The following is a 16,250-nucleotide window of genomic DNA, read 5'->3' as shown; positions in this document are numbered from 1 at the left end:
CTCTGAGCACAGAGCAAGGAGTTAGCCCTGGGCATAGCCGGGTGTGGCCCCCAGACCAAAAAAATAAAAATACAGGGCCAGAGTGGTACTCCAGTGGGGAGGGTATTTTCCTTGCATGCAGCTGACCTAGGTTCGATCCCCAGCATCCTATATGGGCCACCTGTACACTCCCAGGAGTAATTCCTGAGCACAGAACCAGGAGTAGCTCCAGAGCATTACCGGTGTGACCCAAAAGTGAATAAAGAGCTCTAGCTCCTATTTAAAAAGTAAATAAGAAAAATCCTAAGCACATAAAGGCCAGAGCCAGAGAGACTGTCGAGGAGTCAAGGCCCTTATATGCAGCCTGAGCACAATCAGGAGTGATCCCTGAGAGCCAGGAATATAGGAATATAGCTCCTGAGCACTGCTGGGTGTGCACCAACCTCCCTTTCCCACCCAGATACACAACGTGGCTCAAAGAAGTGGCTTTGTCTGGGACACCAGCTTGGGAAAGGGCTTGTGAGGATTCAGAATGATCCTGGATGGGCCTTTGTTGCTTAAGGCGCCACAAAATACACACTCAGGACTTGGGGCAGAGGCAGGGGCATGTCTTTTCTCAAAGGGCTGCCTTGTTCTGCTGCCCCTCAGCTCAGGAAATTCCAGGGTGAAGTTTTCCAGCTGGCTTCTCGGGTTCTGTCCCTGGAGGGGCCCAGGCACCCCAGCAGGCTCAGGGCTGCAGTTGTTCAGAGGGGCCTGAGCAGGATGGGGCCCAACCAGGCATTTCCCTAGGCTGGCAGCCCTTACCCGATCCTTGAAATGGTTTTGACTAAGCAGTCTCCCGGAGGTATGAGCCAAATTTGGGCTGGGGTTTAGGGAGGGGCCAAGACAGCACACAGGTTTCCCTTTTGGGCTGGAGAGAGAAGCCCGACAGGACCAAATCAGAGCCTGTATCCCCCCCGATCACTCCTGCTCCTCGTCCACGATGGCCTGCTCACTGGTGTTCCTGGGCGTATTCATCTTACTGTCTACCTACCCTGGGCCTAGCATCGGGGGCCGCTCCATGCCCAAACTAGCTGACCGGAAGCTTTGTGCCGATGAAGAATGCAGCCGTAAGATGGGGGCTGGGATTGGGGGTCCGGGAGCCAGAAGGGCCTGTGTTGCCTGCCACATGGGGGATGTTGTCATTCCCTTCTGTTCTTTCCCCAGACCCCATCTCCATGGCGGTGGCCTTGCAGGACTACATAGCCCCAGACTGCCGATTCCTGACCATACACAGGGGCCAGGTGGTATATGTCTACTCTAAGCTGAAGGGCCGAGGCCGGCTCTTCTGGGGAGGCAGTGTGAGTCTGGAGGGAGTGGGAGAGGAAAGGGGGTAGGGTTGGGGGGTTAGGAGCCCCCCTCTCACTTTCCATCTAAAGGGGGAAGTTGAAGGGGTGAACTGGAGTTGTTTTGGGGTGCTACTGTGATTATCTGTACTCATTTGGCGGGGGTGGAGTGGGGGGGGTTTAGGCTATAGCCAGCGGTGCTCTCAGGGCTGACTCCTGGTTCTGCATTCAGGAATTACTCCTGGTGGTGGTATTTGGGAAACCATATAGGAGGCTGGGGATGGAACCTGGGTCAACTGTGTGCAAGGAAAGTGCTGTCCTATCTCTCTAGCCCCTGAGCTGGTCACTTTAAACTTGAGATTTGGATGAAAAGGATGGAGCCAGTTGGGTGACAATAAGCTGGAATGTAGAACTTGCTGTCTTTCCACGCCCAGCTTTTAATTCTTCTTCCAGGTTCAGGGAGATTATTATGGAGATACGGCTGCACGCCTGGGCTATTTCCCAAGCAGCGTTGTACAGGAGGACCAGACCCTAAAACCTGGCAAGATAGATGTAAAGACAGATGTGAGTGCCTTGTTGGGGGAGGGAAGGGGATGCTGGGATCTGGAGGGAGGATCCCTGTGTTGTGATGATGGCAAAGGTGTCCCTTCCCTTGGTGGCTTGTGTGCTTTGGGAATGATTTCCTAACTCAGTTTTCTCCTCTGTAAAATGGGGAATTGAAATGAACTTCAGTTAGAGGGCCCAGGGCTAATTTGCATAACACTTGTATGGCCAAATCTGAACCTGGCAGATACAATCTTTGCTGAAACTGCGAGATTCTTTGTGCTGTGACTTTGTGTTCCCACCTCAATGGTTTCCCCTTTCTCTTTCAGAAATGGGATTTCTACTGCCAGTGAACTCAACCAGCCTACCGCGGTTTCAGTTGCTTCTCCTCCCTGGCTTCATGCAAATACAGTGGCCAAGTGCAAACTGCGGGTGTCTGTGGTCTTTGTGGGGTGGGAATGTGCAAAGGAAATATTTGCCCAGGTTCCTGAATCTAGCCAATCAGTTCACTGCCTGTGTAACGTCAGTGGTTGCTAGGCAGTGTTCCACTGGGTACCGGAGGCTGACGCTCAGGTTTGACACAGCAAATGAGAAGAAGGAATGAACTAAGCCACCCAATTGGGGGACTGGGCTCTTCTAGATCAAACAGGGAATTAAACTACGGGGAATGAAGCAAATGAATCATGAGGAAGACAGATTGCAGAGCAGAGCTTTTCATTGATGATTATAAGCAATAGTGAAGGTGGGAGGTATCCCCAGCACGTTTCACCCCCCACTTTCCAGTTCTGCCTCGGCAATCAGGAGCGACAGTTCTGTAAGCAGAGCACCTGTCTTGTACGCCGCCGACGCCCCATATGATGCCCCGATCCCGCCTGAAGTGATCCCCGGCGCAGTCAGGAGTAAGTCCTGAGTACAGCCGGAGTATGGTCCTCCCCCGCCCCCTCAAAAAATCGCGCTCGCCAGCCCGATTTTCTTAAAGGCTCTGTTAGAGCTGTTCGCTGACCCCTTCTTCGCATCCGTATTCACGCCCCCAAGTCGGCTTCTAACCCAATCGCGAGTCTGGATTCTGCCCCCCAACTCCTGACCAAATCCGTTCCTCGGCTCCGCGAAGCATCTCGGTCCCGCCCCTTCCCACCTGCTCCACCAATGGCTCGACCTGGTCCCGCCCCCTTCACCTAGGTTCCTCTCGTGGCGCCAATCCACACCCTTGGCCCCGCCCCCGGCCCCCCGATCCCGCCAATCAGCGGCCCTGGAGAGCGTGGCCAGGTATCCCGCAGCCCTAGCGGACCTCGCCGGAGGGGGTGGAGGCGGAAGTGGCGGCCTGGGCCCGGGGAGTAGGAAGGAGCCGGGGCTGCAGCCCGGAGTGAGCGGCTGCCAGCCGAGCAGCAGGCGCGGCCGCGGCGCCATATTGCGGCCCCGAGCGGCCGCCTCCGAGTCATGGCCGAGACTTACGGTGAGGCGGGGGGACCGAAGGTGGGGATCTGGGTCCTGGGCCCAGGGAGGATGCTGCGGGCGGGAATGGGCGGGGCTTGGCCGAGGGCGGGGTCTGGGCCTGTGGGGGAGGGCCTAGGGGCTGCGGGGAGGGGTTACGAGGGTCCCAGACGGAATTTAATTGATTTGGGCGGAGTCTGGGGAGGGTCCGCTGGTGGGTTTCACGGATGCGGGGCGGGATCTGGGGGAGTCAGCCGGGATGGATCTGGATAGGCCTTGAGAGGAAGGGGTGGGCTTTACCGTGTTGGGGCGGAGCCTCAGTCACACTCAGTGGCGGGTGTGACTGGGAAAGGCGGGGGTCTGGCTGGGTGCGGGGCAGGATGCTCGGGATTCTGGGCCTGTGCCTTTAGAGGGCTGGAGATGATGAGTCCTGGAATAAGGGGGAGAACTAATGACGCGGTGGGGTAAAGCTGAAAGGTGGGGCAGGGCCTTGGGCACAGGCTGAATAGAAGAAGGGATGGACGCGGGGCCCTAGGATAAGGGCTGCAGCAGTCATTCGACAAGACCAGGAAACAGTGCAAGGGACTGGGGTGGGAACCAGGTGGTCATTTGAAAGGACTCCACCATACCAGAGGCTGGAGCGAATGAATGACTCAGAGACAGATAAGGGTGAAGTCCTGAGGGGCAGGGCAAGTGGTAGTTTGTTTTTATTTTAAGCAAAATTTTTGTTTTGTTTTGTTTTGTTTTTGGGGCCACACCGGGCAGTGCTCAGGGGCCACTCCTGGCTCTATACTCAAGATTACTCCTAGTGAGCTCAGAGGCCATATGGGATATGTGGATCGAATCCGGGTTGGTCATGTGCAAGGCAGGACCTTACCCACTGTACTCTCTTTCTGACCTCCAATATTGTCCCAATCATGGCTGGGTATGACCCAAAAAAGATTTTTTAAAGCTCAAATAAAGGAAATATGAGAGAGGAGCGGGAGAGCAAAGATAGGACCCTGACACAAAAGGAACCATGCATCCAAAAATCAGGATGTGGGTGACCCCATGTAGGGTGTGCTGCAAGTTGTCATTCTTGATAAAGTAATTTCCGAACGGCTATGATCTTTTCTGGGGGAGGGGACACACCCAGTGGTGCTTAGGGCTTATTACTGACTCATGCTCAGGGATCACTCCTGGCAGGATTCACGAACCATATGGGGTACTGGAACTCGAACCCCAGTCAGCCACATGCCAGGCAAGTGCTTTCCCCGCTGCACTATCCGTCCACAATTGCTATGATCTTGGACTCTGGATTTTGGACACCAGAGCCCATAGGCTTGAAATTGAATCCCAGCTCTGTCTTCATTTGGGACCTTGGGAAAGTCAGTTATCCTCTCTGGCCTCAGTTTCCCTTTCTGGAAAACGGGGATAGTTGTTAGCAGACATTTCTTCTGGAGTTTTCCTGAGGATTTAATGAGCCATATATCTGAGTTAAGAAAACTACCCAGCATGGGACTGGAGTGATAGTACAGCTGGGGGAGTGTTGCACACGGCTGACCCAGGCAGATCCCTGGCATCCCATATGGTCCCCTGAGCACCGCCAAGAGTAATTTCTGAATGCAGAGCCAGGAGTAACCCCTGAGCACACTTTGGGTGTGACCCAAAAAGCAAAAAAAAAGAAAATTACCCAGTTTGTGGGAAGCACTATGCCGAATGATCTGTGATGGTTGCTCCCCTTTGCTCCCTTGATCCCTGCCTCCCCCCCCCGACCCCCCCCCCCATACCTGTCATCCTGTTATGGTCTCTGGGTTTCCACTTCCACCCATCATCTTTCTCTTTCTCTGGGTTTCCCTGATCTTGGCTCCATCTGCTCAGACTTCCTCTTCAAATTCCTGGTGATTGGCAGCGCAGGAACTGGCAAATCATGTCTCCTTCATCAGTTCATTGAGAATAAGTGTGAGTTTCTGGGAGCCGCCCCCAGGGGTGCACTGGCTGTGGGTACAGCACGGCCAGGGGCACTGCTGGAGGGGTGGTATACAGAGGGCAGGGTGGGCTGCAGGTGCTACCCCGTACTCGCTGCCTGCCTCTCACTTTGGCTTCTGCTTTTTGCTGGGTCCTCCTCCGGCCATGGGAGCAAGCGTGTGCAGGCTGAAGGAAACTTGGGGGTCCCGGGCAGCCTCTGAGCCCCTGCGTTGCCTCTTTTCTTCTTTCTGCTCCCAGTCAAACAGGATTCCAACCACACAATTGGCGTGGAGTTCGGATCCCGGGTGGTCAACGTTGGAGGGAAGACAGTGAAGCTACAGATTTGGGATACAGCCGGCCAGGAACGGTTCCGGTAGGTGGGCTGAGCTCCCTAGGAGAGAGAGTGAGGAGGGGCCGAGGGCGTGCAGGCAGACAGGGGCGATAGAGGCAGGGACCCATGGGGCCAGCTGGCAGAGGGCCTGAAAGGGACTGACAAACAGCAAGGACAAGGAGCAAGGACGGCAGAGGTCATTAGCAAAAAGGAGATGGAGAAAGGAGCCGAGGCAAGAGAGGGGGCCAGGCCTGAGAGACTGTCATGGTAAGACTGGGGGATGGAAGCATGTGCCAGGGGGATGCCAGGGTTCTTGCGGGCACAGGGGGAGAGAGAACTGCCTGACAGAAAGGGAGTTGAGAGAGATTTCCCACTGGCATTTGGCCGAAATGTGTATTCCTCAACCCCCAACTGCCCTTGCAGGCACCAAGCCAACAGGAACCCTCAGAAAAGAAAGATGGGTTGGTGGGGGGGAGAGAAAAAGGTGGGGGGCAGAGACTGAGAAGAGGGGGATGGTCAGGGAGACACAAAGAGAGACAAGTCAGACTGAAGAGGATGGAGGGACAGGGTGTGTGTGGGAGAGAGGGTTGTGCAGGGCTAAGCATAGTGTCCCAGGAACAACCCTTAGCGCCCCCTCACACAGAAAGCTTGTGTCTATGAAGCAGATCTGGCTAGAGTGATAGCACAGCGAGTAGGGCATTTGCCTTACACGCAGCCAACATGGCCGACCCGAGTTCGATTCCTCCGTCCCTCTCGGAGAGCCCGGCAAGCTACCGAGAGTATCTCGCCCGCACGGCAAAGTCTGGCAAGCTACCCGTGACATATTTGATATGCCAAACACAGTAACAATTGTCACAGTGGAGACATTACTGGGCCCACTTGAGCAAATCGATGAACAGCGGGAGGACAGTGACAGTGATGAAGCAGATCATAAAGTGGGTAGTGGTGGGTGGGTCCCCCGAGAACCAAGCTGCTGAGTTCATATTCAGTTCCCGGGTGAGGTGTGCGGGGCTCAGAGACAGGGAGTTTCAGTGGTGAGTGACCGAGGCTGGGCACCTCCAAGTGTGCGCAGGAGGAGGGCCTGCATTCCTGGGGGACCCAGCCTGGTTCCCAAGGGTGCTGCTGAGGTGCCCATACTGGGCAGGGAGCTTTTCTCAAGGCTTACCTGGAGGAGGCTGGGGCTGGCCCTGGATGGCACTCACCCAGGCCAGGGCAAAGCAGCGGTGATAGAATGTGTGGGATGAATGAATGAATGAATGAATGAATGAACAAGAGAGCACTCTGGAGCTTGAGAGCAATGGAGAAGTCCCTTCCCTCCCCCCCACCCATACACCAGAGAAATGAATCAGTGAAATGCTGATACAGAGTTTAAGCAGAGATCAAGCCCGGGAATCACAAAACAAAGGCAGGCAAACCAACAGACAGACAGACACTGACTTGAGACAGATGGAGGAGGCAGAGAGATCAGACCGTTGCCAAGTGGCAGAGCTGCAGAGTGTGCAGAGTGGGGCAGTGCCACGGAAAATGCCAGCCTTGAAGGTAACTGCCCCCTTCCCCACCCCCGGCCCCACAGGTCAGTGACACGGAGCTATTACCGGGGGGCAGCTGGAGCCCTGCTGGTGTATGACATCACCAGGTGGGTACATGGAGTAAGCGGGGGTGGGGGCCCAGTCCCATCTTCTCCCACGTACCCCCTTCCTCCTCTCGCCCCACATTGTTGTCCTCCTCCGCAGCCGAGAGACCTACAATTCCCTGGCTGCCTGGCTGACGGACGCGCGCACACTGGCCAGCCCCAACATCGTGGTTATCCTCTGTGGCAACAAGAAGGACCTGGATCCTGAGCGTGAGGTCACTTTCCTGGAGGCCTCCCGTTTTGCCCAGGAGAATGGTGAGGGGCCCTGCAGGGGTGCAGGGGCAAGAAGGGGAGATTTGTTCTTGGGCACCCAGGGGGAAGGTGGAAGGGCGCCCCCTGGTTCTCCGTCCCCCTGATGCCCAGCCCAGGTATGTGGAGTTTTTCCCTATACCACATATGGTCCCCTGAATCCTGTCAGGAGTGATCCCTGAGCACAGAGTCAGGAGTCAGCCCGCAGCACTGCCAGGTGTGACCTAAAAACCAACCAAACAAAAACAGAGGCCTGGGCTGAAAATTGAGCATGGCCCTCACAGTGAGAGCTGGGTGGCCCCTCAGAACCTCAGTTTCCTCCTCTGCAAAATGGAGATCACAGGGTGGGGGAAGGTGAAGGACCCTGAAGGCCCAGGTGTGCAGCCAGGGCATCATTATCATTGGCTGCTCCAAAGGTTCCCACCACCGGGCAGAGGCAGCTCGGGGGTCACTGTACGGTGGGGATGCCAGACTCGGGTCATGTGTGGGTAGGTACCTGATGCCTCGAGGGGCCAGGATCCAGCAGACCCCTTACGCCACAGGCATTGGCATGAGAGGCATGGACGAGACCAACATAAGCTTGCAAATAACCACGACAAGGGGCCTGCCTGTGTCCCAGCTTGTGACCTTTGGGTGCCTGGGGATCCTCCCTGTCAGGGAAATTGGCTCCTCTTTCCTTGCTCTGGGGCCTTGTAATAGGCCTGGCAGTCCTGGGTGTGATGTGGGGTGGAGCAACGTGGTGCTGGGGACACAGCAACAAAGCATGTCCCCATTCTCAGGACCTCACTATGCCATGTTGGGGGACAGGGAGGCAGGCCTGTTTCGAAACAGGGTCAGTCCAGAGAGGTTAGGGCCCAGAAATGAGAAGAGACACCTGACCGCTTCCGGGAGGTCAGGGAAGTCTTCCTGGAGGAGGCGATATGTGAACCAGGCCTGTGGCGGAGGGAGTATAGGGAGGAGGCTCTGACAGGGAACAGCTTGGAGGGGGCCCTGGAGTATGGGCAGGGCTGGACCATCGGAGGAAATGTGTAAAAGGCAGCAGGTTAGAATCATTCCAAGTTTCTGTCATTCCCCATCCTCCCCAGAGCTCATGTTCTTAGAAACCAGTGCTCTTACGGGTGAAAACGTGGAGGAGGCTTTCCTGAAGTGTGCCCGTACCATCCTGAACAAGATTGACTCAGGTGAGGCTGCCGTGGCTCACGGGGGATGGGGGGTCTCAGGCTGGAGGGCACCAAAGGCTCGTCCTCACTAGAAGCCGCCCCTCCTACCCCCAGGCGAGCTGGACCCCGAGAGGATGGGATCCGGCATTCAGTACGGGGATGCATCCCTGCGCCAGCTGCGGCAGCCTCGGAGTGCACAAGCCGTGAGCCCTCAGCCTTGTGGCTGCTGAGACCTCGGAACCAGGTACACAGGGCACAGGGCAAGGTGGGCAGAGACCAAGACATAGGAAAAGGGGGGACAATGAGGGACTGTGAGAAAAGAGGGTGCAAAGGCACGAGTTCCGGGACCCATCTGTGTGACCCCAGACATCCTTCCTGTTCCATTCCCCACCCCCAGCCCTCCCACTCTCTGGCCCTCCTTCTCCTCTTCATCCGTTCAAGAGGGATGGAGTCCCGTCTGTTCTCGGCAGTGGGAAGTCAGAGCAATCCCTGCCCAAGCAAGCTGAAATTCCCTTGTGGGGACACGGACAATTAGCCAGATGCACAAGAAGGTTGTCTGGTGCTCAGGGAGGAAGGAAGAGCTGGGAAAGGGTGGGGTGGGGAGGGGGCACTGCAGGGGTGGACAAGGAGGGACAGGGCACCTGAGAACAACCCAGAGGAAATGAGGGAGGGGATTATGGGGATCCCTGGGGAAAGGGATCTAAGTGAGGATCCCCAACGTGAAAAGTGTGAGAGTGTTTGGGAGAGAGATTGTGCGTGCGTGTATGTGTGTGTGTGTGCATGAGTGCATGTGTGCGCATTTGTGTGTGTGTGTGTGCATGTGTACACACATGTGTGCACACATGTGTGCATGTGCCTGTGTTTGCGTGCGTGTGCCTGTGTGTATGCATGCACGTGAGTGTAAGTACTGCTCAGCCATTGGAGATCAGCTGTGAGCAAAGGAGGTTCAGCTCTGACCGGGGAATTCCCAGGGTTCCTCTGTCTGCTCATAAGGGAAGTGGTTCAGGGGACAGGGGGGCCCACTGATTGCTATGGAGGTGAGAGACCACGGCGGGCAAGGCCAGGGGTACAGAGAAAGGCTTGAGAAGTAGGTGCCTTCATACTCTGTCTCTCCTGCTTGTCCCCTCTGAATCTGCCACTGGGCTTTCAAGGCACAAATCTGATCGGGTGGCTCCGCTATTTATTTAGTTTTTGTTTTGGAACAACACGTGGTGATGCTCAGGGGTTACTCATGAGTTCTGCACTCAGGGAATTACTCCTGGTGGTGCTTGGGGGACCCTTTGGGATACCAGGGTTTGAGCCTGGGCTGGCCGTGTGTAGGGCAACCACCCTCCCTGCTTTACTATCACTTTGGCTCCTCCCCTATTAACTTTTCTCCGTTTCATTGGTTTATTTGTTTTCTTTTGTGGTGCCTGGACTTGAACCCAGGGCTTCACACATGCAGGCAAGTGCTGTCCCCCAGCCGCTCCTTGGCCCTGCCCTCCCTGTCTAAGCCTGCCTTTATTTCCCAAGATCTTTGGAGCACAGCTGAGAGTCCTGGTGTTTGACCTCAACCTGCCTCAACTCCCCATCCTGCTCCCCATTCTGGCTGTGCCAACGCTATATGGCGTTTAATTTGGGGTTTTGTTTTGATGGTGGCAGGGATTGAATCCAGAACCTTACATGTGCCAGGTAAAACTGGTCTACCTCTGAGCCAGGTCTACCGTGGCCAGGTCCTTGGAGGTTCCCTCCATTTGTCTGAGTCTTTGCTCGTGAGGTTTCCTCTTCCAGGAACATGGTTCCTTCCGCATCACATCCTGCGCCTCCTCCAGGAAGCCTTGCCCTGACAGGCTTGCAGGTGCCCTTGCCCCTGCCCATTCCCTCTCCCTATTCCGCTCTTGTGTTTCATGCCACCCTGCTCCCAGCTATCCACAGCTCCAGGCTGGCCACAGCGGAAAGCGACTTGATTTTGCAGTAGGCTTTGAAGGCAGAGCCCACCTGCTCTTTGGATAAATATGAGAGTGGTGGAGAGTCAGCAGGGATGTCCAGCTGAGCTGTCTGGGCTGCACTTTTTTCCCTGCAGGCCTCGGTGCAGTGGCTGTGGTGCCAGGGCTGGACGCAGGCATACCTCTCTCTGGCCAGCTCCCATCGGTCATTGAGGCTCTCTGCTAAAAACGTCTCTTCCTGCAGGAAACCTTTATTAGCTTCCCAGATGGGGTCACTCCCTCTAGCTGGGTGGTCTTAGCAGCCACCCTGTCCTTGTGCACGAAGTCAACTCTGACACAAGGTCATTGTTGTTTGCGCAGCTTTTGCTTTTCCCATCTGGGCGGGGAAGCGGGTGAGAGATCACAGGCTGCCGGGGTGCCAACTCCTCGGGACTCTGTCGCCTAGTGGCTGCATGACTCTGGGCAAACGATTTAACTTCTCCAGGTCTTGGTTTTCTCATCAGGGAAAAGGGTCCTGCTAGCAGTCGCTGCCTGGGGAAGGCTCTGAGCAGATTTAGTTTTACTTCCTATAAACTGCTTAGGAGAAGCCCTGACTCTTAGGAAAGACCCGATAAACCATTCATGTAGGCTGTTGTTACTTTCCTGTTCATTTGAAAGAATCTGGGGGCCAGAGCAATAGCATAGCATGGAGGGTGCTTGCCTTGTATGTGGCCAACCCAGATTCAATCTCTGACATCCCATAGAGTCCCCCAAGTACCCATCAGGAGTAATTCCCAAGTGCAGAGCCAGGAGTAACCCCTGACTACTGCTAGGTGTTGCCCAGAGAAATGGTACAGGGGTTATGGAGTTTGCATTGCATGTGGATAACCCTGGTTCAATCCCTGGTACTGCAAGGAGTGACCCCTAAGCTCAGAGCCAGGAAAAGCTCCTGCACATTGTCTGGTGTAGTTCAATACCTTCACACCTTGCTACCCCTCGCCTACGTCAAGGCCTTGTAGAACTGGTCAGCATGGACACGTCAGGGCTTGCGGAAGTTCTGTTCCTGGAAGTCGAGTGACATCAGATTGTGCAGTGTTTTTTCACCCCGTGTGGTCAGTGAGCTGCAGGAGGAAATGTGTGTTCCATGATGCAATGCAGTCACGCCCTCAAAAAAAGAGAACCACAATGTTTCTAGCACTGATTGTGTGTGTGTGTGTGTGTGTGTGTGTGTGTTGTGTGTTTCTGATTGAGGTGAAATTCCTGTAAGATACCTATAGCTTTTTAAAATTACTATGATTATTATTATTATTATTTTACTTTTTGGGTCACACCCAGCAATGCTCAGGGGCTACTCCTCGCTCTGCACTCAGGAATTACTCCTTTCGGTACTCCGGGGACCATATGGGATGCTGGGGATCAAATCCAAGACAAATGCCCTCCCCGCTGTACTATCGCTCCAGTCCTCATTATTATTATCTGAAGGAGTTTGAGCCACACGTGGCAGTACTCAGGGCCTGCTCCTGGCTCTGCACTCAGGAATGACTCTTGGAGGGGCCCAGGGGACCATGTTTGTTTCGGAAATGAACCCTGTGGGCAAGGCAACTCTTTCCCTGTTGTCCTTTCTCTCTGGCCCTCACAACCATAGTATTTTATTGATTTTTTTTTTGTTTGTGATGTTAAGGGACAGTGCTCAGAAGCTATCCTGGCTTGTTGCTCAGGAATGATCCCTGCAGTGCTCCAGCGGCCATATGTGGTCCTGGGAATTTCACCCAGGGCTGGTAGGATGCAAGGCAAACCTTAGCCCCTGAGCTGTCTCCTTGGCCCTACTCATAAGTCTGTTTGTTTTTGTTTTTGTTTTTGTTTTGGGGCCACACCTGGCAGTGTTCAGAACTTAACTCCTGGCTCTGCTTTCAGGGATTCTCTTAGTGGAGTTTGGGGAGACCATATGGGGTGCCGAGTGTCAAACGTGGGTCAGCTCTGTGGAAGGCAAACACCCTACCTGCTGTACTATCACTTTAGCTTCCATCCTATAGCATTTTAAAGGGACATGGAGGGCCCGGAGCCATCGTTCAATCCCAGGCTCAGACCAGGTTCAATTCTTGGCACCCCATATGGTTCCCTGAGCCCTGCCAGGAGTGATCCCTGCGCACAGAGTTAGGAATAAGCCCTGAGTATGCTGGGTGCAACCCAAAAATAAGGAAGGAAGGAAGGAAGGAAGGAAGGAAGGAAGGAAGGAAGGAAGGAAGGAAGGAGGGAAGGAGGAAAGGAAGGAAGGAAGGAAGGAAGGTAGTTTTTAAAAATTAGAAAAGAATGAAGTGGGGGTCAGAGCCATTGTACAGCAGGGAGAGCGTTTGCCTTGCATGTGGCTAATCCTGTTTCAATCCTCAGCATCCCATATGGTCCCCCAGGCATTGCCAGGGGTGATTCCCAAGTGTAGAGCCAGGGGTAACTCCTGAGCATCACCAGGTGAGACCCCCCCCCAAAAAAAATATGGAGTGGCATTCAGTCCAGTCACACAAAGTTGTGCAACTGGCCCCTTTGTCTAGTTCTATAACCTTTCTAACTCTCTAAGGGAAATGGGTGCCGACTGCGTAGTCACTGCTATCCCTCCAGCCTCAGGCACTACCCCCCATACCAAGTTCTCTGTGGGCCGATGTTCTTATCACCTAGGATACACCCTGCTATTCTTTATTTCAAGAAAGCATTAGCCAAGGCTCGCTCAGCTGCTCACCCAGCTGCTTACCCAGGCCAGCAGTGCAGCAGGAATTGCCTAGAGACCTCTAGAAGCTCCTGCCTGCACTCCCCCACACTCCTGGGATTTGGAAGTGACTTCAGATGTCGTAGACACCCCCACAGAATGCTATCTGCAGCCAGAGCAAACACACTGCCCACTGAATGTGGTCTCCCTGATTTGGAAAACACTGGGATAAAACCTAGGGATGGGGTGATCCAGGAACATAGGGGGGGCACAGAGAACATGGGAATGTGATATATATTTATTATGATTGTAAATTTTTGGCTTGGTGCGGGGGCGGGGGGCACACTCCATGGTGCTCAGGGGCTACTCCCAACTAGGTGTGTGTGGGTCGTTCATGGTGTTGTTCCATGGACCGTGGTGCTCCTGGTGGTGTTCCAGGGACTGTGTGATGCTTGGGGATCTGATCCAGGCCTCCTGCCTGCAGGAACCTGTACTGCAGCCCTTTGAGTGATGTCCCTGACTTCTAGGGAGGTGACATTTAGTTGCTGCTGGATAGGATCAAGTAGAGAGTAGTCCCATGGTCCCCCAAGACTCCCAGATCACCTGCACCTGAGAAAGAAAGTCAGGCCACATGCAAACTCGGGGAGAGGGGCTGGATGGACCAGTAAGACAGACCTTGCATGCGCCCAACCACGGTTCTATCCCTGGCAATGCATAGGGTTCCCTGATTCTTTCCAGGAGTGATTCCTGAGTATAGAGCCAGGAATGAATCCTGAGAACCACTGGGTGTGCCCCCTTCCCTCCCCCTGCCCACGAACAAAACAAAACACAACTCTGGAAGGAAGGGAAGAGGAAGGCACAGACAGACAAGCGGGTAGGGAGAGCCTCAGAAACGAGACCGATGCCAGTGGGCTAGAGTGGAGGGTTGGGGGGACCCTCCAGTCACCACCCCCTTCTCTTTCAGCTCTCCTGATCTCCAGGACCAGCCCTGCCCTTCTGGCTGGGGCCCACACACAGGCCCAGGAGGCCGTGCCCCTCACCTGCCCTGGCCCCGGACAAGCTGCCCTCCCACCTACCGCCCTTCCCTGGCCTGGTGGGGCCTGGCTGAGGGGCAAGACTGAGCCACGGGGGTGGGGGTGGGGGTGGGGGAAGGGGAACCCATTCCTGCTGTTGCTTCCTCTGTCTTGGCTAACCCCTGTCCCCTGTGAACTCCTAACCATACTCAAAGAGTTCCCCAGGCCTGAGACGAGGGTCAGTAAGGCCCTAGGCCTCTGCCTGCCCTGCCACTGCGGGTACGTGTTATTTATTACAGGGAGGCCTGTCCAGCCCCCACCTGCCCACATAAAGCATTGTTTACACCGCGTCCTGGCCTCCTTCATTTGGGGGTGGCAGGGAGGGAGCTGGAAGAGGTCCTCGGTGATTGAAATACCAGTCCTGGTATTTGGGGTGGGGGTGGGGGGCTAGTGTCTGGGCTGGGCATGGTGTGGGGAGATACAGGGGTCTGTTGGTGGAGTGATCTGGGCACTGTGGGCATGGTCTGTAACCACTCACAGGAAGCCCATGTGGGTGACCCTGATGGCCTTCGTCATGCTCTCTGGAGGACCAGGTGCTGCTGTTGCTTGTCACTGCTCTGGGTCAGTTGGGGTCACCAAGGCTGGGGAGGAGAATTTCGGCCAGTGGGTAAGCCAGGATATAGCTAATAGCCATGCATGTTTGATTCTGAAAATGTGTATTTTATTTGTTTGGTTTCTTTTTGGGTCACACCCAGCAATGCTCAGGGGTTACTACTGGCTCTGCACTCAGGAATTACTCCTGACAGTGCTTGGGGGACTATATGGGATGCTGGGGATCAAACCTGGATTGACCATGTGCAAGGCAAATGCCCTGTTTACTGTAATATCATTCCAGCTCCCGAAAGCCTGCTTTTATTTGTCCATGTAGGGGGAATGCATGGGGCCTGCTGTGCTTGGGAGTACTCAGGGGATGACCATGCAGGATTGATTTTTGTGGGGGAGGGAGGGGGACATACGTGGCAGTACTCAGGAACTACTCCTGGTTCTGTGCTCAGGGATCGCACCTAGAGGTGCTCAGGGGACCTCCTGTATGTGGTGCCTGGGATGGAATCAGGGTTGACCACAGAAAGCAATTGCCTATTTTGGGTGGGTGGGTGGTTTGGGCCACACCCGGTAATCAGGGGCTGGCTCTGGGTATCGGGTATCGTGTGGGGTGCTAGGAATCCAAACAGGCTGGCTCCCTTCAAGGCAAGCACCTGCCCACTGTACTATTGCTTGGGCTGAAAGCCAGTGCCTTAAGCCCTGTGCTGTCTCCTGAACGCTAGGAATTGACCTAGGGCTTAATCATGCAAAGCATGTGCTCCAGTCCTTTGAACCAGTTTCTGAACCTGATGCCTGAAGGTCTGAGGCAGTGTACCTATTGCATATATGACTGTGAATGTGTTCCCCTGGGGTCTGTGTTTTGATGTGTATTTGACACTGTAGATGGCTCCTGTGCATACCCTTGACGCCCTTTATGCTTCTCTGAGGCACAGGTATCCTGGAGATCTGTCCCTTGAAAGGTCTACTTGCATGCGGCAGCTACAGCCCCTCTGGACATCTCCAATTGTTCTGCTACCCCCAAAGCAGCCTTTACGGGTCCTCAGGCGAGGGCTCAGTCCCAGAGACGGGGAATGATCCCCATTTGAGTGAGTTCATCTGCATAGTTGTCTTCTCCGAGTATCTTTCCTAAATGCCTATATACAGAAGCTCAGCGTTGCAGCAAGAGGGCAGGAAGGGGCTGGTCGTGCCCGCTCGCACATCCCTCCCCGCTAGCTCGCCCTTCTCTCAAGGACGTTCAGCATTTCTTTCCGTTATAAAAGGCTCTCATGTAAATTACTTGCTGACCTGCGCATTTGCATATATTTCCCCAACTAACTGCGCAGCCGTTTCCCAAGATCTCACCCCTACTCTCGTACTGCGAGAGGTCAGAACTGTCCCCGTAAACGACGTCATTTGGATGTCACTCCCCGACCCCGCTACGTGTTACGCGCAGCG

The 16,250-nt window shown here is 54.8% G+C and overlaps 2 protein-coding genes across 2 annotated transcripts; both read left to right on the top strand.

The window, feature by feature from the left end:
• Positions 1-961: 961 nt before the first annotated feature.
• Positions 962-2,200, top strand: MIA (MIA SH3 domain containing). Its single transcript, XM_056136972.1, has 4 exons — positions 962-1,088; positions 1,186-1,319; positions 1,758-1,868; positions 2,177-2,200. Exons 1-4 carry the CDS (start codon positions 962-964, stop codon positions 2,198-2,200), a joined length of 396 nt encoding a protein of 131 aa, XP_055992947.1.
• Positions 2,201-3,127: 927 nt separating this feature from the next.
• Positions 3,128-14,563, top strand: RAB4B (RAB4B, member RAS oncogene family). Its single transcript, XM_056136971.1, has 8 exons — positions 3,128-3,300; positions 5,139-5,219; positions 5,484-5,598; positions 7,130-7,192; positions 7,290-7,444; positions 8,524-8,619; positions 8,713-8,842; positions 14,165-14,563. The coding sequence occupies exons 1-7, from the start codon at positions 3,285-3,287 to the stop codon at positions 8,826-8,828; spliced, it is 642 nt and encodes a 213-aa protein (XP_055992946.1). The 5' UTR covers positions 3,128-3,284; the 3' UTR covers positions 8,829-8,842; positions 14,165-14,563.
• The last annotated feature ends 1,687 nt before the right edge of the window (positions 14,564-16,250 follow it).

Source organism: Sorex fumeus, unplaced genomic scaffold, assembly GCF_029834395.1.
Source record: "Sorex fumeus unplaced genomic scaffold, SorFum_2.1 ptg000122l, whole genome shotgun sequence".
Taxonomy (NCBI): domain Eukaryota; kingdom Metazoa; phylum Chordata; class Mammalia; order Eulipotyphla; family Soricidae; genus Sorex; species Sorex fumeus.
The sequence above is the reverse complement of the archived record's forward strand: the minus strand, read 5'-3'. Positions and strand labels throughout refer to the sequence as shown.

Bases quoted from the DNA above. Each gene is read 5' to 3' on its own strand.
- MIA (XM_056136972.1), top strand. From the start codon at position 962: ATGGCCTGCTCACTGGTGTTCCTGGGCGTATTCATCTTACTGTCTACC. The intron at 1,320-1,757 runs GTGAGTCTGGAG...TTCTTCTTCCAG, and splicing joins GGCTCTTCTGGGGAGGCAGT to GTTCAGGGAGATTATTATGG. The intron at 1,869-2,176 runs GTGAGTGCCTTG...TTTCTCTTTCAG, and splicing joins AGATAGATGTAAAGACAGAT to AAATGGGATTTCTACTGCCA.
- RAB4B (XM_056136971.1), top strand. The intron at 5,220-5,483 runs GTGAGTTTCTGG...TTCTGCTCCCAG, and splicing joins TCAGTTCATTGAGAATAAGT to TCAAACAGGATTCCAACCAC. The intron at 5,599-7,129 runs GTAGGTGGGCTG...CCGGCCCCACAG, and splicing joins GCCGGCCAGGAACGGTTCCG to GTCAGTGACACGGAGCTATT.